Source organism: Sitophilus oryzae, unplaced genomic scaffold (genome assembly GCF_002938485.1).
Source record: "Sitophilus oryzae breed Bouriz unplaced genomic scaffold, Soryzae_2.0 scaffold_1297_pilon_pilon, whole genome shotgun sequence".
NCBI classification, from domain to species: Eukaryota; Metazoa; Arthropoda; class Insecta; order Coleoptera; family Curculionidae; genus Sitophilus; species Sitophilus oryzae.
The window spans coordinates 4,671,944-4,699,497 of NW_022145945.1; the positions used below are offsets into that span (position 1 = coordinate 4,671,944).

Genomic DNA, 27,554 nt, shown 5'->3' on the forward strand with positions numbered 1-27,554 from the left:
AAATCTAAAATGTTAACCATACCGCCTAAAAAAATCTAAAATGGATAGGTCAGGTGATCGAGGAGGCCCATGCAATTGGTTCACCTCTTCCTATCTCCGAGTTTGCATAATTAGGAATGATATAAATAATTTTTAACATTTCTTTCATTATTAGGGGTGTCATAAAGAATAATGAAAGTCATGTTGGAACCATTCTATTGAAGCGTAAGTATCTAAATTTAACTTTTCTAAAAAACGTAAGTAACGTTCACCGATCAACGTATCCTCGAAAATGTATGGCCAAGAAAAGTTAATTTTGTTTATTTTAATTCATAAAATTTGGATGTGACAGTTTCACATCTCTGAGAGCAACGACAATTGAACTTGTTTCCATGGCTAACTAAGTGAAATTGTTTAAAAATTATAAGAATTTGCTATAACTCGCTAAAAAGCTTAAAAAATGGCGCTTTTTATGAAATCATGGCCAACTATGGCTTCCATTTAAAAAACCATATGTTTGTGTCATATGTCAAAAATGACAGACTTTAGAAAAAAACGGAGGACACAATGTCATTAAGAATGTGATTATCTACAACTTTTATCTGAATACTTTTTTATCTATAATAGATTATAATGGAATTAGGGACAATTTTTAAAATAGCCGAAATTTGTTTTTTTCAAAATATCTAGTAAGCCATGAACTTTTTCAAAAATCTGAAAGGCGCATGTTTATGACCCCACAAAAATTCTTTCCCCATTTAACCGACTCTCTATCTCCAGTAGTTTCCGAGATACCCATAGAGAAGATCGTAGGAAACTCACCCTGTACATATACATTTTTTTATAAAAATATGATTGAGATGAACTTAAATACTATTTACAGTTAACAGATGATTTCTTATTAATTAAACAACTCATTTAGTATAATAATTAGCTTTTTATTAAGGCAATAAAAAAAATCCATGATTTAGCTTATCAAACAAAATTAAAGTACTAAATTTTATGATCAGCTTCGGAACTATCGTAAAACTGTTCAGTAGTTTCTCAGACTATGAAAACAGTTATAAAACTGGAATTATACATATTTAAAACCATTATCCAGTAGGTACATCAAATTTTTTAATCTCTGTGAAAAAAACTATTTATAGTAGATACTTATTGTACGATAAAGTAACATTTCTAATAAACACAGTATTTAAAAATAAGAGATTGACTTATAAAATGCATTCTTTTTAGTTACCTACAAAAATAAGGATATTTTCTTATCGAAAAAACATTGTTTTATCAACTTTTCGAGTGCTACTGTAATATTTTTTTCAGAAAATATCAGGCTTATCTTCAAAATTGGGAGATATTTTTTATAAAATATTTAATTTAAAAGGATTTAGTTGAATATTTCATCTACATAATTCAGCAACAAAGTAACATGACAAAATATATATTTTTTACAATTTTTGTAACTACTTTTATAGTTGGTACCTTCTGTAATAATAATGGTAAGTTTTATAATAAAAATGCATTACATTTCTCACCTTCAGCGGCAACTGGTAGAAAATACAAGTTAAAAATAAAATAAATTTTTGATTCTAAACAAAAATAAATATAATCGCAAATTTCAAAATTGTTTTTAATAATAAAAAAATGTTTTTGGTTAGGTTAGGTTGTGTAATATCAAATAAACCTTTAGTCACGTTATTAAGCTTGGCCTTACAAATTTTCTTTTAATCAAAATATTTTAGGAAACAAAAATAAATTAATTATGAATATACAGGGTGGCGCACCTCATTCGCCTCGGTTGATTATACGAAAACGGAAAGATGTAGAAACAAAATATTCTATGGGTACATGTGGGGAGGGAATGTACACAATTTAAAATTATTTTGAAATGTACAGGGTGTTTCAGAACTATGATCCATTCCAAAATTATATTTTTTCTTATGGAACACCAGGTATTTTATTTCATTTTTGTATTCTTGGGCCCAAAAAAGGTATTTATTATAAGGGTTAAATATGTTTAAAATCTTTGGTTTTTGAGATATTTAAGTATATTTAAAAATGCATACTACGTTAGAATAGATTATTAACACCCTGTACTTTGCTTTTCAGAACTAATTCCTGTGCTGACTTTTAAGCCAGAGAAATAAACTTTACTGAAAGCTAGCTTACTTTGCTTGGTTTAATGTATATATCATTGGTTTAATATATACTCAAAAATTGCTGGACTATTATAAATATTTATTTTACATAAAAACTTCGTTATTTCAAATACAACACCCCGTATTTTTTAAAATAAATCGAAGCAAATTCAAATGCTCTTTCAAACTATATTAGGGTTTCCTATATCTATCTAGCTCATATTTTGAATAAAAAGCGATTTTTCAATAAAGTGACAATCAAGATGGCTGGTGTCGCCATGGCAATTTTCTAGTTAAAGTTAGTAACTCTTTTCAAAATCGACATTAGTTTATGGATATTATTATTTAGAGAATTTACTTAAATTTAGCTACAATAGTTTAAGAAGTAAGTATTCATTATTTTATCAAGAAAAATAAAGCAGTATCTGCTGGCGGAACGAATGGATATGTTACTAGTGATTTTATTTTGTGAGGAAAATTGCTTCTTGGCCTCAGGATTTATGCTCAAAGATATCCAAATAGGAATCTTCCTGATAAGCGTTCCTTGAAAAAATACTTTTCTATTTCGCAGAGCTATTATATGGTAGTGTGGTTTATAAAAAAACTATTAGGCAGAAACCTGTCGTTGGAAGTAAAGAAAATGAATTTGCCGTAATTGGCTGTTTTATAGAAAATCCATATTAAAATTAATCTATCAGTGATCGTAAAATAAATGAAAGAACCACTTCTTCGATTATCTTCATAGAATAATAAATACATATTTAATAAATATTATTTATTAAACTGCTGTAGGCAAATTAAATAAAAGTAAACTAGTATAAATTTAAAGAAAGTCCATAAACTAATTTCGATTTTGAAAATAGCTACTGTCACTAGAAACTTGATATCAGCCATCTTGGTTGCCATTTTATTGAAAAATCGCTTTTTATTCAAAATCTGAGCTAGATAGGTATAGGAAACCCTAATATAGTTTGAATATAAGCATTTGAATCTGCTTCGATTTATTTTAAAAAATACATGGTGTTGTATTTGAAATAACGATGTTTTTATGTAAAATAAATATTTATAATAGACCAGCAATTTTTGACACCCCTGTATACATTAAACGAAGCAATCAAATTTTTGAGTAAAGTTTATTCTCTGGCTTAAAAAGCAGCACAGGAATTAGTTCTGAAAAGCAAAGTACAGGATGTTAATAATATATTCTAATGTAGCATGCATTTTTTAATATCTTTAAATATCTCAAAAACCAAAGATTTTATACATATTTAACCCTTATAATAAATACCATTTTTTGGGCCCAAAAATACAAAAATGAAATAAAATACAGGGCATTCCATAAGAAAAAATATAACTTTGGTATAGATCTTAGTTCTGAAACACCCTGTACATTTCAAAATAATTTTAAATTGTGCACATTACCTCCCCACATATACTCATAAAATATTTTGTTTCTACATCTTTCCGTTTTCGTATAAGCAACCGAGGCGAATGAAGTGCGCCACCCTGTATAAACAGTTATTATTTACATCAACAAAACTCACCTTCTTAACAGCTCTTAAGGGACATAAAGGGACATTACTACCGCTTTCCCGTTCAAAATATTCTGATGTTGCGATGAGTATTTACGGCTATTAAGCTATCTTGTACACTTCGCACTAAAAGAGGTTCTAAAAAGAACAATGTTCGACTTCAAGGTCTGCTAGTTAACATTTTTAAGCTTAAAGTATCACAAAACTATTTATTAAGTGTCAAAACAAATGACAATCTCAAGAAATAAATAAATAAGTGTGTCAAGTTGACATTTTTTACAGCACAGCTACCACCTGAATCCCCAGCGGGGGAATATGTCCATTGATGGCAACAATGAATTTAAAAATGGCGCCCTCAATTACGTAACTAAAAGTTTAATTGGTATCTACTATAGATGGAAATTCTACCAGCCACCGCTGTATCTTGTTGTTGTATTTTATTATAAATAAATTAAAAATATAGCATTATATAATTATCTTTAGAGAAACAGAAATACCAAGATGGGCTAAAAGAATTTCAAACCTCGCGAATTATATCACCGAAATATAATGAAACACTTCATCAGCTTGAACTCTGGAACTCCGCTGGCCAACTGAAAGGTTAGTTTTGTATCTAATTTACTAGAGTACTTAATGAAAGTAAGTAGTCTAATACTAATCTATTAAGAAACAGAATAAAGTTGTGGTACTTAATTTGATTCTTTGTGCGATTTGTTAGACTTTCGTGAGCAAGTCGTTAAAAATAGTTTCATGGAATTTAAAAGCTAAAATAACTTACTGAGTTGATTATTTAACTGTCATCTTATTTTTTTTAAACCAGTACCGTAAAATGGGGTGAATAGAAACAGTTTCGTAGGCTATTAGCGATATACCGGTTGATAAAAATGTGGTATTATTTTCCCGAATATTTTAAAACATGGGTCTTTGTTTGTTCTTTGCGTATACATATAATTTGATTTTTGAAAAATATGCATATAAATATTAAATAAAAATAACATTTGTGTTTCTATTCACCTGCTATTGGGGAGAATAGAAACACACATTGATGTTTAGGTTTTTATCTATTCTATTTCCAACAAGGTAATTAGAAACAGTAAATTATTACATATTTAAGTAGGTTTAACAATAAATAACAATACATATAATATGACAACTTACATGTACCAGCTTATGTATTACTTTAAAAATAAATATTTTATTTATAAAGTTTTCGCGCCATACAAAATAGGTGATAAATCGATCTCACATTTATTGATCAGCTGATTGACAGAAACAGTGCTGCCACAGATAAAAATATAGTTTTTACATTTTATTGTGTATTACCAATGATAGAAAAATTAGATATGTCGACTCTTTTTACTTTGAATATTTTTAATCGTGATTTGATTTTTTTCAGAAATTTTGTTTCTATTCACCACTATGTTTCTATTCACCCCATTTTACGGTACCTTTATTATCTCTTTGCAGTACATCTATTATTTACCTATCCCGTGATGTCGATATTTTACAGCTACTTCAGTTTTTAGTACCATATACGAAATGATATACATAACTTTATTGGCGGCTATTGGTGGCTGTTCAAACCACTTCAAAATTAACAATTACTTAATAAGGTAAAACCAAAAAAACCCAAACTTTCTGTATGATTATTTTTAATTTTTACGTATGTTATGTTTATTTATGATATGTTCTTTAAAACCAAAGAAGCGATTGCCATACATTACTAACATCTACAGATGCATGAGCAATACATTTATTAGATTGTATTAAAAAAAAACCTCTTTTATTTTTCTTTCAGAGGCTATCGCTTCTTTCATTATAATTTTGGCGTTATTAAAATTTATTCAGTGCCCTGTGTCCCATGAATTCTGACAAATCATAGATTTCTGAAAATCTCCCTTTCTTAAATAATCTCTATGTTCTTTAATGTTTTTTTTTCTGACATCGTCTGTCAAAATCTGAATAATAAAACAGAGTATACATGTCTATGATAATTACATTTTTCAAAAAATAACTACATATTTCCATTTTTTCTTCCAGTAGCATTGATATAAATTCGAATAAAAAAATCACTAAAATTTCTGTCTTATCGATCTGAAATCTACTAACCCTAACTTTTGGGCATAATAAAATATCCTTTTTCATTATAAACCACAATAATCAAATATGAATTTTGGAACTGTTTCAGGCAGCCTAATGTGCGAACTGTGCTACGTGGCTGCCAACGTTATTATTAGCGAGTTTCGAGCCAACTGGTCCATAGATGTTATAACGCTGGAAGCTGCCGGAGTTTGTACACTGCTCGGCATAGAAACGGGGGTAGTGTGCAGGGGTGTAATCGACAGAAATATCGTAAGTCGAGGCGTGGTGCCAATAGGTCGTAAGTTTTCGCTAAAATAATGCGCTTTTCCAGGACATTTTCGAATATATTATCAAGGAAAACCCGGATTTGAAAGCTGAGAGGGCGTGCGACATAATCCTGCAGAACGATGGTTGTAATAAAACAACCTTCGAATGGACTGTAGCGATACCGGATGGTGAAACAGTGCAAAGGAAGGTAAGGGTATATATTTGCATCGCATCCAAACCATTTTCATTTATAGTCCAGGATATACCCTGCTGGCAAGCAAAACCTTGGGTCGGCGTTTAAATGTATATAGGAGTGAATCGCTATGGCAATCTAGTAAGTCGGAGAGAGCAAAAATACGAAGTATTTATTACATAACCACTTAATCTGAGCTAGATTCCAGGCGCTTGGAAAAATACTGCAATGATCGAGAAAAAACGGCGTCCAGTTGGCTGGAAAATGACGATCGGTGACATCTCCCATATAAATTTACATATAAAATGACAGCGATCTTCATTTCATAGCCATCGCTGACGGTAGATCATACGGTACTTGCCTTCTGTCTTTATTCAGTACATATTGTTGTGCTAAGCGTGTTGACCGTACTCTTCGTACACACAAAAATCGGCACCCATGACAAGAAATGCCAGCCCTAGGATGAGAAGGTATTCACGGAAAAATTTTATTGATGACGCTCCCGGCCTTTTCTTTAGTTGCGACCATTCTAGCAAGCGCCTTAAGGCTCTGACGTAATAATCTCATACGTCGTCGAAGAAAGGCGGACTATCGACTGGCGTCTACATCCCACTAGTGTACTCGGGCACCCAACAATGTTTCCAAGTACTAGATCTTAATTTTTACTGCAATCTATTCAAAGTGAACGTTAGACAAATCATCTAGAAATATTATTACTATTTTTTTACATTACAACCCGCAGTTGCGCATGCGCAGAAACGATACTCGGTTGGGTATTTTGCGTGTAATCTAAACAAAAAAGGCCCTAAAAAGCCTACGGCGTATTTTGATTGCTATTACCGGCAGCTGCAAAAAAAATAATTTTCAATTTCTTTAATTGAACGCCCTGTATATTATTGCATTTTTGGCTTCATTTCAGATCACTATACATAATCCTAAGATATGAGTAAATATATTTCGATAGTTCCAGAGATATTAATAAATAAATTAAAAAAAATATATTTTTCAGCCTTTCTTAAAAAAAATATTAAAAATACAAGAACCTGTCCTGAAATCAAAACTATATCAGGTATTTACTTTTGATGGTCTGTACTTACTTTGCTATAAATATGATAATCGTAAATTATATAGGGTGTTCAAAATTCTACGCCAAACTTTCTAAAATATGAAATAAATTTTCTTCATTGTTTTTTAAACGAAACACCCTGGATATTATTTTTTTCAATAGATGGATAATTAAAAAATTAACATTTTTTGTTTTTAGATTATTTCAAAATTTTTAATGGTTTTGCAAATATTCGCGGTTTTATATTTTATATGGCATTTTTCATAGTAAATTTTTATCAAAGCCACCCATTGATTTTTCTCTCGTACTTATTTTACCGTTGAAAGATCCATATAAAATAATACAGCGTGTATCTGCGAAACCATTAAAATTTTTAAAATACTTTAAATACAAAAAATGTTAATTTTTTCTCTTCACCTAGTAAAAGAATAATATATTAGGTGTTCCTTAAAGTAGAATTATATCATATTTTAGAAAGATTGGCGTAGAATTTTGAACACCCTATATGATTTAAGATTAGGATATTTATAGCAAATTAATTATAGACCATCTAAAGTAAATACTTAATATAGTTTTGATTTCACGACACTTCTTGAATTTGTAATTTTTTAAAGAATGTTGCAAGTTATATATAAATTTTATTTATTTATTAATATCTCTGAAACTGTCGAAATATATTTGCTCATATCTAAGGATTATGTAAAGTCATTTGAAACGAAGCCTAAAGTGCAATAACATACAGAGTGTTCCATTTTAAAAAAATCATCCCGATCCACTCATACTTTTTTGAGCCACCCTATAGAAGTTAAAATATTTTCCTCAAATATAGCCTCGTACATATCGTAGGTTTACACTTAAACAAAATTGTTTTGTTTAAGTGCTCTAAAAAAGTTTTTTAGAGCCACTACAATTTTGACAGATTTCCCGTTTTGGCTTATGAGTAGAAAAAAATTAAATTCAATTCGTCACATCACGTTTTAGGCTCCAAGTAGTCCAGAAAGTAGTTTCAACATACTCCATATATCCGATATTCATTACGACCCCCTGTACACTGAAGGAAAGAACAAAAATTGCGACGAACCGCTCTGCTGTCAAAGCGATCAAGAGGATGGCAGCAAAGAGGAGGGAACAGCTTGTGGATATTGGTCGGAATACGAAAAAGCTGACACATCGGACGCTTTGATAGACGAGGCTATTAGAAAAGCTGCAGAAACGGTAAAAATGTCTAAAATATAGTTTTAATATCTTCAGTCTATACATGTGAAACGAATATACACTCAGATGCAAAAAAAACGCAAAGGAAAAAATTTTGTCAAGTTTAAATTATTACATTTTTTTATTTTTATCCCTATTTTCTTGATTTTTTTTTAGCAAACTGTATATAAATATATCAACTTTAATTCTTAAACTCAGATTATTATAAACTATAATATTTGACTATTATACAGGGTTAATCGAAGAGTTGTTTTATATCCTACCTTTAAAACACCCTGTACAATAATTTTGTTAGCAAATTTTCCTAAAATATGTATTACTTTTCGGTCAGAACCATGTCTCCTGAATATTTTGTTTTTTAACTAATGTCAACCCATGCCTTGGTAAATTTTTAAGAGCAAAATGACCTTGCCACAAACCAGGGTTGGCGTGATTTAAATCAAATGATTTAAATCATGATTTAAATCGTGATTTAAATCAAGTGATTTTTTTTAATTTTAATCCTTGATTTAAATCAAAAAATAATATATTAAAACTTTATTATAAATCAAAAAATAACTGCAAAAGTTATAAAAATGTGTCCTAGAAAACTATAAAAAATATTTCTATAAAAGATATAACAGATAATAAATCGAAAAGCAATCGTAAATGTTATAAAACTATATGAAAATATCTATTCGTCAATTTAAATATTGGGCCGATTTTTGAAGTAATTTCGTTTAAATCCATTAGACCGCTAAACGCAGGGATTTATTCGAATACATATCATTTGCAGTCTAGCGCAGAACTAGGTTCTTCTGATATAGAGACTATATCTTCATTCCCGAGAATCTATAATAATAATCGTTGTCAGGAAATATGTTGTTTTATATATATTTTTTTTGAAATGGTTGTATCTTTCCAAATTCTTACCGACCGACATTGTGATCTGCAGTAAGTATTTTACACTTTGACTAATACTAATTTCAGTCTCGACTTAACAGTATTTCCGAACAATAATGTATTGTTTTATTAGGAGTAAAAATTATACGTTTTTTGATGATGCTGTACCTTTGAAGGACCATTAGAATTTTTTAGAATTTAGAATGAGTGGGAGGGGGGTTAATCACTGCGACCTTACAGATCTATTGTGTCCCCCTTTCTTGAGTTGAATTGACTCATCATACAGTCCCAGGGCTTTGACAAAAGCCAGTATCTGGGACGGTTTTATAGAGGGTAGTTCTCCATCTCCAATATCAATCGTACCAAAGTTCATGGCACCAATGGTTGTCGTCTCGGCGCACTCAGTGATGAAGTGTACTGGTGTTTCCCCATTTTCACCACAGAATCTGCATTCGCCGTTTCTTCTTAGTTTCAGTCTACTGAGGTGTTCATTGAGGAGACAGTGTCCTGTTAAAAACCCCGTGACAATCCGAAGATTGTTCTTACTTAAACCCAGGAAGATCTGGTATTTTTCTTGATTGTAAGCCATCAGAAACTTCTTCGAGTGTCTTAGACCGTTGCAAGATTCCCATTCCAGGTTGCGGATGGAATCTTCCAAGTTCTTGAGTTCCGCCTTGAGTTGGTTACCACTTGGAAAGCAGAACGGTTCCGGTCCAGTTAGTGGAGTGTTCGCTCCTTTTCTAGCTAGATCATTTGCTTTTTCATTGCCTTCTATCCCTTGGTGAGCAGACACCCAGAGTAGGAGGACTTTTTTTTCTTTGCCTAATTTATTCAGCTTCTCTATGCATTCTTTGACCAATTTCGAATTGATTGATACTGAGTTGATCGCTTTTAACGCTGCTTGACTATCAGATAAGATGGCTATTTCTTGTTTCCGATAGTTCCTATCTAAGATAAGTTGTTCGCATCTTTCGATAGCGTAGATTTCTGCCTGTAAGATGCTAGGGTAAATGCCCATTGGTTCGGAGTATTTAGTTATCGACCCAAACACTCCGATCCCTGTTCCCGTATTGGTTTTGGAAGCATCAGTATACCAAGTTATGGTATGGTCTTTTAACTGCTGTGCAGACGTTTCTCTCTTCCAATCCTTTTTATTGCTCAATACTACATTGAGATGTTTCTCAAAGTTGTACGTTCTTGGCATATCGTCCACTGGGAGTTGCAGGAGTGGTATTTCCTTTTGAGGGTGTTCCAAGCCACTGATCTGACAATTCTCCCACTACTGATTCCGTTAGTAACCATTCTAATCATTGTCGCATTGGTATATCTACTAATGACAATGTGGTGTTAGGTCTAGAATGACCTCCATTGCTGCTGTTGGACAGGTTCTCATGGCTCCTGTGATTTGAAGGACCATCGTAAAGCTATTCCGACGTTACAAGGAAGCACAAAAAGGACTTTTTTACTCCTAATAGAGCATACATACTATTTTTTTAAAACATATACAAATCATTTTTAATCAATTGCAAATATTGCAAATAATATAATTGAATTTGACACTTAATATCAGTTTAATAATATATTTTTGTACTTTTGTGCGTAACAGTGCTTTACCTTTATACCTAGGCGTTAAAATGACAAAAATTAATACTTTTGAGACGTTTGAAAAAAAAATCGTTTTGATCTGACGCTCGCTTCAGATCAAAACGATTTTTTTGCGAAATATATTGGTGACCGATGTGGAAAAATGGCAGAGTTATAAAGATTTAGCCATTTAGGATAGGACTTTAATTGGAAATAAGTCCTAGTCATTTGGAAATCCGATTTAAATATTGTTTTGAATTAAAATCAAAAAAATCTGATTTAATTAAAAAAAATCTGATTTAAATCAAATAAATCTGATTTTTTTTTTATTTTTTCTAACCCTACCACAAACCTATTACAATTATTTCAATTATCGTTAATTTTTGATGTTTTTGTACACTTAGTTATTACAGTTATTTTTGTTAATATCCTTAGATCTGTTACTGTTACTAATATTTATTAAAACGAGAGAAGCCTGTATCGTTAATTTTTAACGTTTTTTAAATTTGAATATAGAGTTCAAGTCAGTGTCGATATAACATTATGACAATAGTGACCAAAGCCACCTCGTGATATTAAAAAATAGCATCATAAATCAATGATAGTTGAAAAAATTGCAAATTATTGGTGGCAAGTTCATTACGCTCTTAAAAATTAACCCAGGCATTTATTGGTATGAGTCAAAGAACAAAATGCTTAGGAGACATGCTTCTATTTGAAAAGTAATATTTTAGGAAAAGTTAATAACGAAATTATTGTACAGACTGTTTTAAAGTTAGAAAAGCAACCCTTCAATTAACTCTGTATAATAAGCCATATACCAAAGTTTATAAAAAACTGAGTTTATGAATTAATGTTGATAGGTTCAAATACAGTAGGCCAAAAAATTCATGAAGATAGAACTAAAAGTAAGAACAATATACATAATACTTTAAACTTGACGAAAAAATTTTCCGTTGGGTTTTTTTGCCTCTGAGTATATTTGAAATAACTATATTTTATTCAGGAGTACGAATACGTTTATTTTACTGGTGATGCCATCAGCCACAGAGTTTGGGCTACATCAATCGAAGACAACACCAAAAGCATGAAAAGTTTATTTGGAAAAATGAAGACGGCTTTTCCAAATATTCCTATTTATCCTTGTTTAGGGAATCACGAACCATCGCCATTAAATGAGTAAGCTATTTTTATTTAAATACCAAAAGAAGTGTTTTCCAAAGTGGATCACACGTATAACTTTTTTAATTTTTTAAAGAAAAAAACGACAATTACAGTGCTAGATGTGTCTGTCATTTTAATTTCAAAGTAGTTATTTGTGAGTTAAGAGCTTTTTAACTCACGCATTTTCATTACCGCACTCCTTGTTTAGATGACTACCAAAGAGAAAAAAATATTTTGTAAAACATTTTTTATTTTGCACTAAATAGGTACCTACTAAATACAAATAACTGTTCTATTGATAATAATAATTATAAAAATATGAAAACTTATTTATTATAAATGTTAATGATACAGTTTGAACAATCTTTCAAGTAAATGCCCGATGAAGCATATATATTCATTTTAATAGATATCATAGTACGTATCATTGAATAGAAAGCCCAAGGAGACGAAGGCTTATAAGTAGCGGATAATTTGGAAAAATATGTTATGAGTACCTTTTCATTTCCATAGTTGTGTACTTTTTTTCGGTGCACCATTTTTCATACTTAGAGCTGTGCTTAGAGCACACTTAGAGTATGTATATTCATACTTCTGTTTCGATCTTGCTGGAAGCAATCCAGAAATGGCTCTGAATACTTCTTCAATGTCAGAGGGAATACTTTCCGAATCGCTCATTTTTTAAACTAGTGACATCAATATTATTTACTGTCATATATTGACATTGCATAAGGTAATTGATTTTTAGGATAGGTATACAGGGTGCTACAAATTCGAAGTACGAGCATTGGTATCTCGGAAACCGTAATAGATACGAAGATGGTTAAATTGGGGCAAAGTTGCGCCTTGGGAAGTTCACCGAGATGCTATCAAAAAAGTTTTTAAAATTTCAAGGATTGCTGAGTTTTTTGGAAAAAACTGATTTTTTCGAAAATCAATTTTATTTTTTCCTGTCGTTACTTTTTAGAAAATCAAAAAACTAATTGCATATTCTCATAGCCACTTTATTAGGGCTTTATTACTTTACCACTTTATTATTTTTAGATTTTCAAATTAGCTGATAATTTGTAAGATACAGAGGCCAACTTAATTTTTTTAAATACGGACCTGCATTTTTTATTTCATATTTTGAAAGAACTCGGTCTCCTGAAAGAATAATATGCCACACTTTATGCTTTTTTTTTGTTTTTGATACCTTAACAGCAACAAAACTAATTATTATTTAAAATAAGTCGGACTCTTTCTGGTTTCTTAAATTATTTAATCTGATTATATTCATCGCAACAATATTGATCAGAACTAATTAACATTGAATAAGGAAAATCGAGCCAATTGGAAGATTCAAATAAATAATATCCAGGTCAGAAATTTAAAAATATTATTTTTAACTTTTTTTATTGTGAATTGGAAGTGTGCGATCTAATAATATGCATAATATTACTCGTAGTTATTATAAATAGATCAACTTCTACAAATTAGTTTCTAATGTCCTACATGTTCGAAAGGGTTATCACCCTCCCTATTGCACACATTTATTTTTCGCTCAATTTTATTTATAGCTCTTTGAACTTTCTTTTTATACTTCCGAATGCATTTTGTACTCTTTATTGTAAATGTTAAGATGAATTGATTTCACTTTTACAAATGACATCAAATAATGTAGCCCCTTGGCGATAGGTCCAGGAACCTCGCTGTACATTATACTGCTCTACCATTTCCAATCCATCTTCCGAGAAATTGATTTGATTGTTTATATTATATTATTATATTTATATTAATTATTTTATTCCATTTGATTTTCCGTATTCAATGTTTTGCCCCACGTCATTGTTAAGTTTGAAAGCTTATAATATTGTAACGAGGAGTAAATTAAATATTAAAAGAAAACAGAGCCGGACTTGAAATTAGTTTAAATAAGTTATGTTCAAATGTCAAAACAAAAAAAAATTAAGTGTGGCATATCATTATGCTCAGGTGACCGAGTTCTTTCAAAATCTGAAATAAAATATGCAGGTCCGTATTTAAAAAAATTAAGTTCGCCTCTGTATCTCAAAAATTATCAGCTAATTTGAAAATCTAAAAATACTTTCGGATAGCCCTAATAAAGTGGCTATGAGAATGTGCAATTAGTTTTTTGATTTTCTAAAAAGTAACGACGGGAAAAAATTAAATTGATTTTCAAAAAAATCATTTTTTTCCAAAAAACTCAGCAATCCTTGAAATTTTTAAAACTTTCTTGGTGGCATCTTGGTGAACATCCCAAAGCGCAACTTTGCCCCTATTTAGCCATGTTCGTATCTATTACGGTTAACGAGATATCAATGCTCGTACCTCGAATTTGTAGCACCCTGTATAGTTAAGTACTACAATAATTTTTAAAATTCATTGTGTGTTTTTATAGTTAAACGTAGATAAAATATTGTACAATACACCCAATTTAACTCCATTAAGATACTTGTGCAACTTTCACACGCGTATCTTAATGATGCTGTTAACTCACTTGTATCGTAAATATCTATTAAAATTTGAGTGATGAGTGATTACTTCAAAACCTGTAAAAAACTTAATAAAAGTGAAAAAATCTAATCGAGTCATTTTTTTAACTGCAGTCTGTGTTAATACAAAATAAACAAGGATGTATTTTAAAATTTTGTTGAAACAAAACACCGCATAGGTACCAAAAAAGATATTATAAAAAGAACTATGTATTTCTTACTATCAAACTTCAAGAAACTTCCTGCAATTATTATTATATTTTATTTCCATCAACGTTTTTATTTAAAGATATGCTATAACAAATGAAAACGAAACGTTGAACGATAATTTATCAAACCAATGGCTGTATCGTCTGATTACCACCGAATTTTCTGAATGGTTAACGGAGGAAGCCAGTAGTACCATAATGCTTGGTGGTTTTTACACTGTATCACCTAAAGATGGTTTCAGGATTATTGTAGTCAACAGTAATGTAGCATATACGATGAATTGGTAAGTTTAATCTAAGTGGTAGACAAGCTATGTCAAACTTTCATTGTCTTTATATTTAGGAAAATCTACTTTTTTCGATTTCCTTTATATTTTTACTCACCCTATTTGAAAAGATATAAGCTCTACTTTTCTTGCTCTACAACTGGATGTTATTATATTTTCAATCTGATTTTTTGTTTCCGAGATACCATCAACTTTAATTTTTAAATACAGATCTATATTTTTATATACAGGGTGGTCCGAATTGTATTCCGGAATCTTCGGCGGCATATTCTGCAGATAAAAATAAGTAAAAAAGTTCGTAATGTATGTCCTAAAATGTTTAGTTTCGGAGATACAGGGTGTAGAAATTTCATTTTCGTTTCCATTTTTTTCAAATAATTTATGAAGTAACGTATATATTTGGATAAAAATTACGACATTTTTTACGTAAAAAGGTCTCTTGGTAAATATCGCTAGGAGTAATGGTTTTTGAGATATTTTGAATCGAAATTATCAATACCTGTCATCATTGACATAAATTAAACATGTTGACTAAATAATAGACTGAAATCATAAATTGGAAATGTTTTTGTACCAAAAGTTCAACACAAACTGTTTTATCTTCATTTTTTCGAAGAAAAATTTATGATTAATTTAAAAAAAAATAAAAAGTCAATTAAATATTTTGAGAACGGTTGCTCGTAGCGATTTTTATCAAAAGACATTTTTTACGTAAAATGTCACAGAAATGTATATTTTTTCACTTAGTACTTTTATACAGGTACGGACGAAAATTTATTACACTTTAAAACAGTTAAAAAACGTGTAGGTAGCGCCCCCTACAAATAGAAGTCATATTGACATGAAAATTAAATTTCTCATGCCAAAAAACTCCCTGACACCAATTTTCATTCAAATATTGATGTTACTTCAGAAATTGTTTGGAAAAAATCGAAATAAAAATAAAACTTTTACACCCTGTATCTCCGAAACTAGGCATTTTAGAACATACGTACTTTTTTACTTATTTTTATCTGCAGAATATGCTGCCGAAATTTCCGGAATGCAGTTCGGATCACCCTGTATATCACTTTCCAAATGCAATGATGTAGCAAATCTAAAAAATACCATTACTTCCGAAAATGTTTGGGAAAATAGAACTTACCAGATGTTTTTTATACAGGGTGAGTCTTAAATGAGTGCAAATATTTTTAGGGATTGGTATAATTCGACCCCAGAAACACGATTATGAAGTGTTTAGTTAAAAAACATAATTTTTTGATTATATGGCAACATTGGTAGTAAATTAGAAGGAAACCCAGAAAAGATCTAGTGTTTCTCAAAATTTAATCAAAAAATATATTTTTTTTCATTTTCAAAGTAAAAGGACCTAAGTTATTTTCAATTTATTTGAAAAATGGTAAAGAGAAGATATGTTTCTTTTATCGATACCTATCAGCTCTGAAAATATTTGCACTTATTTAAGACTCACCCTGTATAACTCCTTTCATTCTATTTCAATTAACATATTTTGATTTTAAAATACGTACTAATTCTTTGTTCCAGTTCTAAGTAGAATATTGGCACAGCATGTACAGTAGTGACATATTTATAAGTAATGTATGTTAAATTTAATGTACTAAAAATGTATGTATTATTAAGGTGGCTGATACATAATGATACTGATCCCTTTGGCCAGCTAGCTTGGTTAGCTGAGACGCTGAAAGCCGCAGAGGATGCCCAAGAAGTTGTGCATATATTATCGCATATTCCCAGTGGAAAATCTGATCTGTTGAAAGTTTGGAGTAGAGAATACCGAAAAATAATTGAAAGGTTAGTTAGCTATATATAAAATTTAAATAACAACCGTATATTTTTTTTAAATTGTCTAAAATATAGACTAGTAAAACAGCCAACTCAGTACCAGTCGACCAACTTATGGTCTTTTTATTTATGATCCTACCTAAACCACAGCCTATTAATTTGACAGCCGGTCGACTTGAGGAATGATTGAACTCTGCGTATCTACTAGATATTCGCTTTTCTTATGTAACAAGTTGAATTCTAATCTCCAGTGAAGCTCTGTTTATAAAAACTATCGAGACTAGAGCTCTGACATGTGCTTACTGGCTTACTTACTGTCATTACTCGCTGACGAGTATTTGTCACGCATCAGAAGATGGTTACGCAAGGCGTTTTCTTTCATAAGCTTTTCTGTGACTGAAAAGTCCAATGATGTTATTTCTCTTCAGCAGTCCGGACATTTAAAAATCTCATTACTTTGTTGCCTCTTTACTTTTTAGTTGTCGTTGTTAACTGAGTTTACAATTAGTCTCCATTGCGTTTTATTGTGCGCTGCTTTCTCCCACTGATTCTGCTGCTTATCCCGTTAAGTTTTCGTGGAAAATATCATTGTACCTTATAAGTTGTCCACACGGTTTCATCTTATCGTCTACAAGCTCACCGTAAAAAAGAGATTTCGGTAGGCGGTTTTTGGGATTGCATCCTGCATACGTGACCAGCCCTTCTTAAGCGGGATTTTGTAATCATAATTTCAGCACTCTCGCAGCGAGCTTTTTCAAGGACCGATAACAAGTAGTTCCTTACGAAAATACAGCTAAATATCTTGGCATGACACTTGATGCTAAACTCAGGTGGAAATCGCATGTAAATAAAAAATGTAAAAAACTCAAATTAAAGTACAGGAAAATGTACTGGTTACTAGGGAGACATTCAACCCTGTCAATATATAATAAGCTTTTGCTTTATCATCAAGTCCTGAAGCCAATATGGACTTATGGTATTCAAACTTTGGGGATATACCAAACAAAGCAACCGAAATATTATCCAAAGATTCCAAAATAAGGTACTACGAGGTATTGCTAACGCACCGTGGTATATTCGCAATGGCAATCTACATAAGGACTTGAGAAGTGAATAATGTCAACAACGTTATCAGAAAATATGCCTTAAGACATGAAGAGAGGCTTCATCATCACATCAACATCGAGGCCCACCAGCTCCTGCATAGTGATATAGCTTAGTTAGAAGACTGAAAAGAACAAAACCATTTGAACTAGTGTAGTGAAAAGTGTTACTACAGCCCCTACAGCCCCAGTGCATTCTAACATAGTGTTCCAACATAACTGACAGAACCAAAATTACTATCATAGGATTAGTGTTTTGCATTTAACCGTAGCAAATTAAGTCAAAAATAAATAGCTTAATAGGTGATTAAAAAAACTCTTTTTTTCTACTGACTACTCGCATATGAAGGAAAATAGGCGCAGTAAGTGACGCACGGTCTCTAGATCACACAAAGATACTAAATATTCTGTGCTAGTAATAAGTACAGAAATACAGTATTTATTATGACGAAAGTAAATAAATTTAGTATATAACACAAATAAGGATAGCTAGAAATCACGTTTCTAAAATTTCACAGTTTTTATAGTGTTTGAAGTGTCTATTTCCTATGCGGCGATACGCCTAACGACATTGTTTTATTACTACTCGAAAATTTATCGCATTTTTTTCACTAATTACAAGCTACCTATTATCTAATCTAAACAATTGATTTAATATATTTAGGTACTACGATATCCGATCGATAAATTTATTTCTGTACCGAAAATCTTTTGTTTCATGAGTTATCTTATTTAGAAATTGCATAGCCAAATAATTTTTCTGTTTTAATTTCTTAAGTTAACTTTTAAAGACGATCCTACCATACGATCGAAAAAACGGCGTCGCAGTATTCTTTGAAATAAAAAACCGTGATAATTTTTGTCGGGCTTACCCCTATACGTCCTTTATTAAATGTTAACGTAGAAACTTGTCAAACATTATTATTTAATTGAAAAAGAAAAAAAAAGTCTTTTGAGTAAAATTATTTTTTTAAAATTTGTTCGTATTTATAACTTTTTGCTTTGTTCCTGAAATAAATATTGTTTTTTTATGCCAATTTTTAATAAATGACGGACCTGTCTGACAAAAATAGGTGTTATTCCAAAATGTTCGCCAGGTGTTATTTCAAAGACCATACTGACGGCTGTTTCTTGAAATTTTCATTTTTTGTATTTAAAGCATTTCAAAATTTGTAATGGTTTGGCAGATACACGCAGTATTATTTCATATAGCTCTTTCAACGGTAAAATACTTTATAATTATAAAACCACGAATATCTGCGAAACTGTTAAAAATTTTGAAATACTCTAAATACAAAAAATGTCCATTTTTTAATTCTCCATCTATTGAAAAAAATAATATAAGGGTGTTCCAATTAAAAAAAACGAAGAAAAATTATGTTATATTTTAGAAAGTATGGCGTAGAATTTTGAACATCCTGTATGATATACGATTACCATATTTATAGCAAAGTTAAGCTATAGATCTAATGTAAATATCTAATACAGTTTTGCTTTCATAACACTTTTTGTATTTTTAATATTTTTTTAAGAAAAGCTGAAAAATATATATTTTTTATACAGGGTGGTCCGAACTGGATTCCGGAAACTTCGGTAGCATATTTTACTGATAAAAATAAGTAAAAAAGTTCATATAAATATATGTCCTAAAATGCTTAGTTTCGGAGATACAGGGTTTAGAAGTTTCATTTTTATTTGGATTTTTTACAAATAATTTCTGAAGTAACGTTAATATTTGGATGAAAATTGGTGTGTGGGAGTTTTTTGACATGAGAAATTGTATTTTGATGTCAATAGGACTCCTATTTGTAGGGGGCGCCACCTACATGTGTTTTAACTGTTTTGAAGAGTAATAACTTTTTTTCCGTACCTGTATAAAATTACTGAGTAAAAAAATATACATTTTTGTGATTTTCTACGTAAAAAATGTCCCTTGGTAAAAATCGCTACGAGCAACCGTTCTCAAGATATTTACAATTAAAATAGTCAATACATGTCATTATTGATTAAAAATAAACATATTATGTTGAGTAGATAGTTATTTGACTGAAATGAGAAATTTGGGAACTTTTTATTTTTTTAAATTATTCATAAATTTTTCTTCTAAAGAATGATGATAAAACAGTTTCTGTTACACTTTTGACACAAAAACATTTCAAATATATGATTTTAATAAGTCTAATAACTAATTAGTCAACATGTTTAATAATTTATGTCAATGATGACAGGTATTGGTAACTTCAATTCCAAATATCTCGAGAACCGTTACTCGTAGCGATTTTTACCAAGAGACCTTTTTTACGTGAAAAACGTCTTCAATGTATATTTTTAACTAGCTAGTTTTATACAGGTACGGACGAAAAGTTATTACTCTTCAAATCAGTTAAAAAATACGTAGGTGGCGCCCTCTACAAGTAGGAGTCATATTGATATCAAAATCAATTTTCTCATGTCAAAAACCTCTCAGACACCAATTTTCATTCAAATATTGACGTTACTTCAGAAATTATTTGGAAAAAATCGAAATAAAAATGAAATTTCTACACCCTGTACCTCCGAAACTAAGCATTTTAGGACATACATTTGTATGAACTTTTTTACTTATTTTTATATGCAGAACATGTTGCCGAAGTTTCCGGAATACAGTTCGGACCACCCTGTATATATTCTTCAGCTTTAAAAAATTTTCCTGAAATATATCATGAACATACTCTAGAAGCTACAGATGCCCGATACAATATTGCCGAACCCTGTATATGTATCTTGTAAACGCAAACTTGACATACTATTTAATGAAAAGGCGATTTTTATCGATATTTTCTTTAATAGTAATTACTTGTCTTCTATTTGTACTGCTCCATTAAACTAAAAAAATAGATGAAGCCCTTATCAATTCCGGAAAATAAGGTTTCAAAATAAGTACAAACAGACTTAACCTTATCTTCAATTAAATTAAAGGACATTCAAAATATTTAATGTAGTTGGCTATTATAAAGATTTTAGAAACAAACTCTTAACATTAGAATTACTTATATTATTTGTTACGTAGACAAATTGTTCGATTGCCAAAATATAGTACTTCAAGATATTACTTTACACAGAGAACTATTATTAATTTATGATATGTTTATAATTTTTACAGATTTTCGAATACTATAGCAGCCCAATTCAATGGCCATACCCACCACGACCAATTTATGGTGTATTACAGTTCAAACAACTCCTCAAATGTCATCAATCTTGCTCTAAATGGTGCATCTGTCATGAGTGACAAATCAAATCCGAGCTTTAAGATTTTGAATATTGATAACGATAATTATGTAAGTTCAATAAATAATGCAATTATTGTTGTCAAAATTAAATTACTCACTTACTGGTATCAGTCGCTGACGAGTATTTGACACCCATCAGATGGTTACTCAAGGCGTTTTCTTTCATGAGCTTTTCTGTGGCTGAAAAGGCTGTGAATGGTTCTGCATGCATTCCCTTTATGTTTCAGTGGAAAATATCTAGCTTTTTCAAGGGCCGATACATATGAGACATGGTGGTACCGGCGGTACGGCACTCACTATGAGACCGGCGGTACGGCACTCAGGTTTCGCTTCCATATAACATGGTGGGGATTATTATTGCTCGGTACATTGAGGTTTCGTTTTTGTGCTTAATTCATGGTTATAGAGAAATCTGCAGTGGGATTCTGTAAGCTCCGTAGCAAGAAATTTCCTGTCTAGCATATGCTATTTGTATACGATTGATGTCACTAGACAAGAGAAGTGTTTACAGAATCGGGCCTCTGCCTTTTAATTTCCACAATGCTCTTGAAGCGCTGCTAATCCTGTGCTGAATTTCAGAGTCGATATTGGCCTTTTTCGAAATCAAACTGCCGAGGTAATTGAATTCCGCTACATATTTCAATAGTTCTTCTACGATTTTTACAGCATTGCTATGATTTTCCGGGGGAGTGCACATTATTTTTCAGCTTAAGGCTCAAAGCCTCCTATATGTCCAGGTAGATGTGTTCAGCATTTCTTGTAATTGCTGTAACATTTCTGCATTTTACAGAACGCAGTCATCAGCGTAATAACATTTAGTAACCATTATATTTACTTCCATCAAGTGTTTTTTTAGGGTTCCGTACCCAAAGGGTAAAAACGGAAACCCTATTACTAAGACTTCGCTGTCCGTCCGTCTGTCACAAAGGTCTATCTTATGAATCGTTATAGCTAGACAGTTGAAATTTTGACAGATAATGTATCTATGTTGCCGCTATAAGAACAAATACTAAAAACAGAATTAAATAAATGTTTATAAATAAAAAGTACTTTTACTAAACATTATGTATGTATGTAATTGTCTTTATTTCCCACAAAAATAAATACAAGAGCAAGTAATTATCTTTTAAGTAAGAATTTTACATAGAATCTTTCAAGTCCTCGTTGGCCGCTTGGTTTTAAAGCGTTAGAACTTGACGCTGCTATGACGTTGGAGCCGTAGTAAGGCAGGTTCGAATCCCAGTCAAGGCGACTTTTTTTAATTGTTTTTTTTTCTAATTTTTACATATTTATTTTTACTTTTTACATATTTATTATTGATTTTAGTAATGTGTTTCTTCATTTTTTTTAAATTATGTACTTATACGCGCATTCAAAATTTCAGCTAAATCGGAAAAAAATATAGTGTCTAATGTTGTATAGATAATGAATGTTACGGAACCCTTCGTGCGCGAGTCCGACTCGCACTTGACCAATTTTTTATGGTTTGGCAACTTTTTTACATTAAATACCATTGAAAAGCTGGATTCCGTTTGAATTGTAATCCATAGGTATCTGAATTTTTTTTTCAATTTTAATATCACTGATCCAGTGAGAAAATATCCAAACTTTTCTTTCAGTCACCTTGTATCATCATCATTCTCAGCGTATTCAACCATTTCCAATTATGGTGTAGTCTTCCCACATATCTTGATAATCTCTTTGAAAGACAGTCGCCTTGTATATTATTATAAAAATATTAACAACAGCAATAAATAATAATAATCATATAGCAAATTGTTTTGTTTTTCCAGGATGTTTTAGATACTGAAGAATGGACATTTAACTTAACAGAGGCTAATATCAAGGGGAATGATACCCCCAACTGGTACAAACTGTACTCCTTCAGAGAACAGTATGGAGTAAGCAGTTTGTCTCCAGAGGCTCTAACGGAGTTCATGCCAAGACTGGCGGCTAACCATAGTTTACTGTACGACTATCACATGTAAGTAGGCAATAAATTCGTATAATTGGAACATAAATCCAATAAAAATATTACGCAGGATGACCACAATTCAATCTAACTTGTTTTTAAAGTAATCGTAGACCAAAATTTATATCCTAATCTAATAAAATATACCAATGATCCTGATTAGAACAATATTTATTTATTAATTTAGTTAATATGTATTTATTCATTAGTTTAGTAGTTAATTTTACTTTAAAATACTTGCACTTTTTTAAGTGACACCCTGTGTATCCAAATGACTTAAAAGAGGAATGTCACATTATAAAGTTTTGTATTAAAACCAACGCTTATTTTTTAACAAGTTATCGGTCCCTGAATCGATCTGCACTTTCTATACAGAGTGTATCAAAACTGCACTATGTATACATGGTGTGTATACAGGGTGGTGACAATTTCGATGCTCAACATTGACATCTCAGAATCTACAAGAGATACGAATTCGGTTAAATGGGACAAAAGTTGCTTAATTAGAAGTTTGACAAACACCTATGAAGAAAACCCCGGTATCTTGATTAGTTTCGGATTTATGTCAAAAAAATTAAAATAGTACGTTTATTTTAAATCACAATATCATCAGAATTATTGTACCTATTGCGACGTAAGTTGGTAGTTTTATATTTTTAACCTCGGACAATTAAATGCCGTTTTCAAAAAATTTCTAAGCCTTCTAGATTTCGCACAACAGTCAAGTTTTTGTTTTCTTATGGCTGCTATTTTGAATTTTTATAGTATTAGATAGAGCGAAAAAGTCTATACGGAGATCTATATGAAAAATTAACTTGCTCTTATATAATGTGTCAATTGGATTTCCAAGACAGCGAAGAGCGAATTTTTAAAAAATCTAATTTTTTCAGTGAATTTACATGATAATGAATGAAAGTTAGATACCAACGTATAGATTATTTTTTGCTCTATCTAATAGTATAAAAAATCAAAATGACGGCCATAAGAAAACAAAAACTTGACTGTTGTGCGAAAACTAAAAGGCTTAGAAATTTTCTGAAAACGGCATTTAATTGGCCGAGGTCAAAAATATAAAACTACAAATTTACGTTGCTGACGATATTGTCATTTGATATTGTCAATAGTTCTGAAGATATTGTCATTTAAAATAAACGTATTATTTGCATTTTTTTGGCATAAATTCGAAACTACTTATTAAGATACCGGGATTTTCTTCATAGGTGTTTGCCAAACTTCTAATTATGCAACTTTTGTCCCATTTAACCGAATTCGTATCTCTTGTAGTTTCTGAGATGCCAATCTTGTGCATCGAAATTGTCACCACCCTATACAGGGTGGTCCGAACTGTATTCCGGAAACTTCGGCAGCATATTCTGCAGATAAAAATAAGTAAAAAAGTTTGTATAAATGTACGTCCTAAAATGCTTAGTTTCAGAGATACAGGGTGTAGAAGTTTCATTTTTATTTCGATTTTTTCTAAATAATTTCTGAAGTGACATCAATATTTGGATGAAAATTGGTGTCTGGGAGTTTTTTGACATGAGAAATTTGATTTTGATGTCAATATGACTCCTACTAGTAGAGGGCGCCACCTACATGTGTTTGGCTGTTTTGAAGCGTCAGAACTTTTTGTACCTGTATAAAAGTATCGAGTGAAAAAATCACATATCTGTGACTTTTTACGTAAAAAATATATCTTTGTAAAAATCGCTACGAGCAATCGTTCTCAAGATATTTAGAATGGAAATAGTCAACATATGTCATTATTTACGAAAAGTAAACACGTTGAGTAGATAGTTATTTCACTGAAATAATAAATTTGGGAAATTTTTATTTTTTTAAATTAATCATAAATTTTTCTGCAAAAAATGACGATAAAACGGTTTCTGTTAAACTTTTAGCACAAAAACATTTCAAATTTATGATTTCAGTCTAATATACTCTGTTTTTTTTCTCAGGTAAGATTTCGACAGACGATGACAGAAGAAAAGCAGATGACGTCCCATACCAATCTATTTATTTTACTAAAAAAAGTTTCTAATAATTTTTAAGTTATCTATGGATGGGTTTAAATATAAATCCGTCATGCGTCGTGTCTTGTTGTTTTTAACCAGTTTATTGGTTTATTTGGCAAGCCAGATCGTATTTCAATTTTATTGGTTTGACGGAACGATGAACGACAAACGGACGCCGATGCGTATGAACTCGCCTTTAGATTTTTGTCATTTTTGACGCTTGTCAAAGTCTTGCCAAATTATTGGTTATAATTTTGTGTCAACTTTTGTTAAATACCCTGCATTTTGAAAGATGATGCATTTTGATTCGTATTATTACGTGTGTTTTGTGTCTTTTGAAGTCAAGTGGAGGAAAAATCGAGTGAAAATTAACTGTAGGCCCAGAGCACAGTTTATGGTTAATACACGCTGCCCAGGCAGAAAGTCTTATACACCAATGAAGTTGCCATCGATAAAGTTTGTATACCATTTCGTCGTAGATAAGTGCATTTCGTATATAAGGATCAAACTAAACACATACTAAAAACTGGAGTAGCTGTAAAATATCGACATCACACGATAGGTAAATAATGGATTTTAGTACTGGTGCAGAAAAATAATGTCAAAAGGTACTGGTTTAAAAAAATTAAGATTAAAGGTAATTAATCCACCTTTAAGGTATAAAATTTGGTAGGTGTTATTATTAATAAAATAGTTGTTGTATTTACCTATGTTGTTTTATTTATACCTGTGGAATATTACAAATTTGTATTTGTACATAAGTTATATTGATAAATATAATCATAAATGCGGGTAGTTTCATAAAGCTTGAAAGTAAATAATAGTTATTTTTTATATTTTTTTGGTATGTAGTGCCTTGTTCTTGTTTGTTTTGTATTAACACATACCGTTTTTATTAAATAAAATAACTCGATTACATTTCAGTTTTATACAGTTTTTTTCACAATATTTTGAAGTAATCACTTGTCATCTTGTCAATCAAATTTTAAATATTTCCTGCTATGCGTTCCAGTTGTACCAACTTATTTCTTTGTAAAATAAAATAAACTACTTTGAAATTAAAATGACAGACACATCTATCACTGTCAAGGATCTTCTCGTTGGACAGACTATAACTATTTGTCTATTTAGTCTAATAACCCAACATGTTTAATTTATGTCAATGATGACAGGTATTGATAATTTCGATTCCAAATATCTCGAAAACCATTACTTGTAGCGATTTTTACCAAGAGACCTTTTTCACGTAGAAAACGTCGTAAATGTATATTTTTTTACTTAGTAGTTTTATACAGGTACGGATGAAAAGTTATTACTCTTCAAACTAGTTAAAAAATATGTAGGTGGCGCCCTCTACATGCAGGGATCATATTGACATCAAAATCAAATTTCTCATGTCAAAAAACTCCCAGAGACGATTTTCATCCAATAATGTTACTTCAAAAATTATTTGGAAAAAATCGAAATAAAAATGAAACTTCTACACCCTGTATCTCCAAAACCAAGCATTTTAGGACAACATTTATACGAACTTTTTTACTTATTTTTATCTGCAGAATATGCTGCCGAAGTTTCCGGAATACAGTTCGGACCACCCTGTATACAGGGTGAGTCTTAAATAAGCGCAAATATTTTCAGAGCTAGTAGATCTCGATAAAAGAAACATATTTTACTCTTTATCGTTTTTCAAATAAATCCAAAATAACTGAGTTATTTTACTTTGAAAATTAGCAAAAAAAATAGTTTTTACTAAAATTTGGGAAGCACTGGATCTTTTCTGGATTTTCTGTCTTGTAAATTTAATCTACTACCTATATTGGCCATATTATCAAGAAATTATATTTTTTTAATTGAAAACTAAAAAAAAATTGCAAATTTTCAAAAAAAAATCGCGAAAAAAACCTCATAATCGTTTTTCTGGGGTCGAAATATACTACCCCTAAAAATATTTGCACTTATTTAAGATTCACCCTGTTTAGTGCGGTATTCTAGGAATAATTTAATATTCTTTTTTTAATTTCAGATTGAGGTATCGCAATTCAGACATAGCAAGAATTTCGGGCTGTGACGATAAATGCAAATTGAATTATTTATGTGAAGTATCAGTTAGCGACGTGGGGAACAACACGGCCTGTGACGTTCTAACCGAAATATTCAATAGGAACTAGAAAAGCTTTCATTCAAACCTTTTCTAAAAAAACTAATTCAAACAACTCAGATTTTGGTTATTACTGTTTTGTGAAGATGTCAAAAATTCTTTTGTGCATATAATTCAGAATAAACAATTTTTAAAACTAAC

At 30.9% G+C, this 27,554-nt stretch overlaps 1 protein-coding gene across 1 annotated transcript; it reads left to right on the top strand.

The window, feature by feature from the left end:
• Positions 1-1,372: 1,372 nt before the first annotated feature.
• On the top strand, positions 1,373-27,554 carry LOC115874618 (sphingomyelin phosphodiesterase-like). Its single transcript, XM_030889827.1, has 11 exons — positions 1,373-1,475; positions 4,130-4,246; positions 5,835-5,998; positions 6,060-6,203; positions 8,236-8,469; positions 11,942-12,114; positions 14,884-15,087; positions 16,732-16,902; positions 21,139-21,316; positions 23,062-23,252; positions 27,279-27,554. The coding sequence occupies exons 1-11, from the start codon at positions 1,406-1,408 to the stop codon at positions 27,421-27,423; spliced, it is 1,791 nt and encodes a 596-aa protein (XP_030745687.1). The 5' UTR covers positions 1,373-1,405; the 3' UTR covers positions 27,424-27,554.

Bases quoted from the DNA above. Each gene is read 5' to 3' on its own strand.
- LOC115874618 (XM_030889827.1), top strand. From the start codon at position 1,406: ATGACAAAATATATATTTTTTACAATTTTTGTAACTACTTTTATAGTT. The intron at 8,470-11,941 runs GTAAAAATGTCT...TATTTTATTCAG, and splicing joins TTAGAAAAGCTGCAGAAACG to GAGTACGAATACGTTTATTT. The intron at 21,317-23,061 runs GTAAGTTCAATA...TTGTTTTTCCAG, and splicing joins ATATTGATAACGATAATTAT to GATGTTTTAGATACTGAAGA.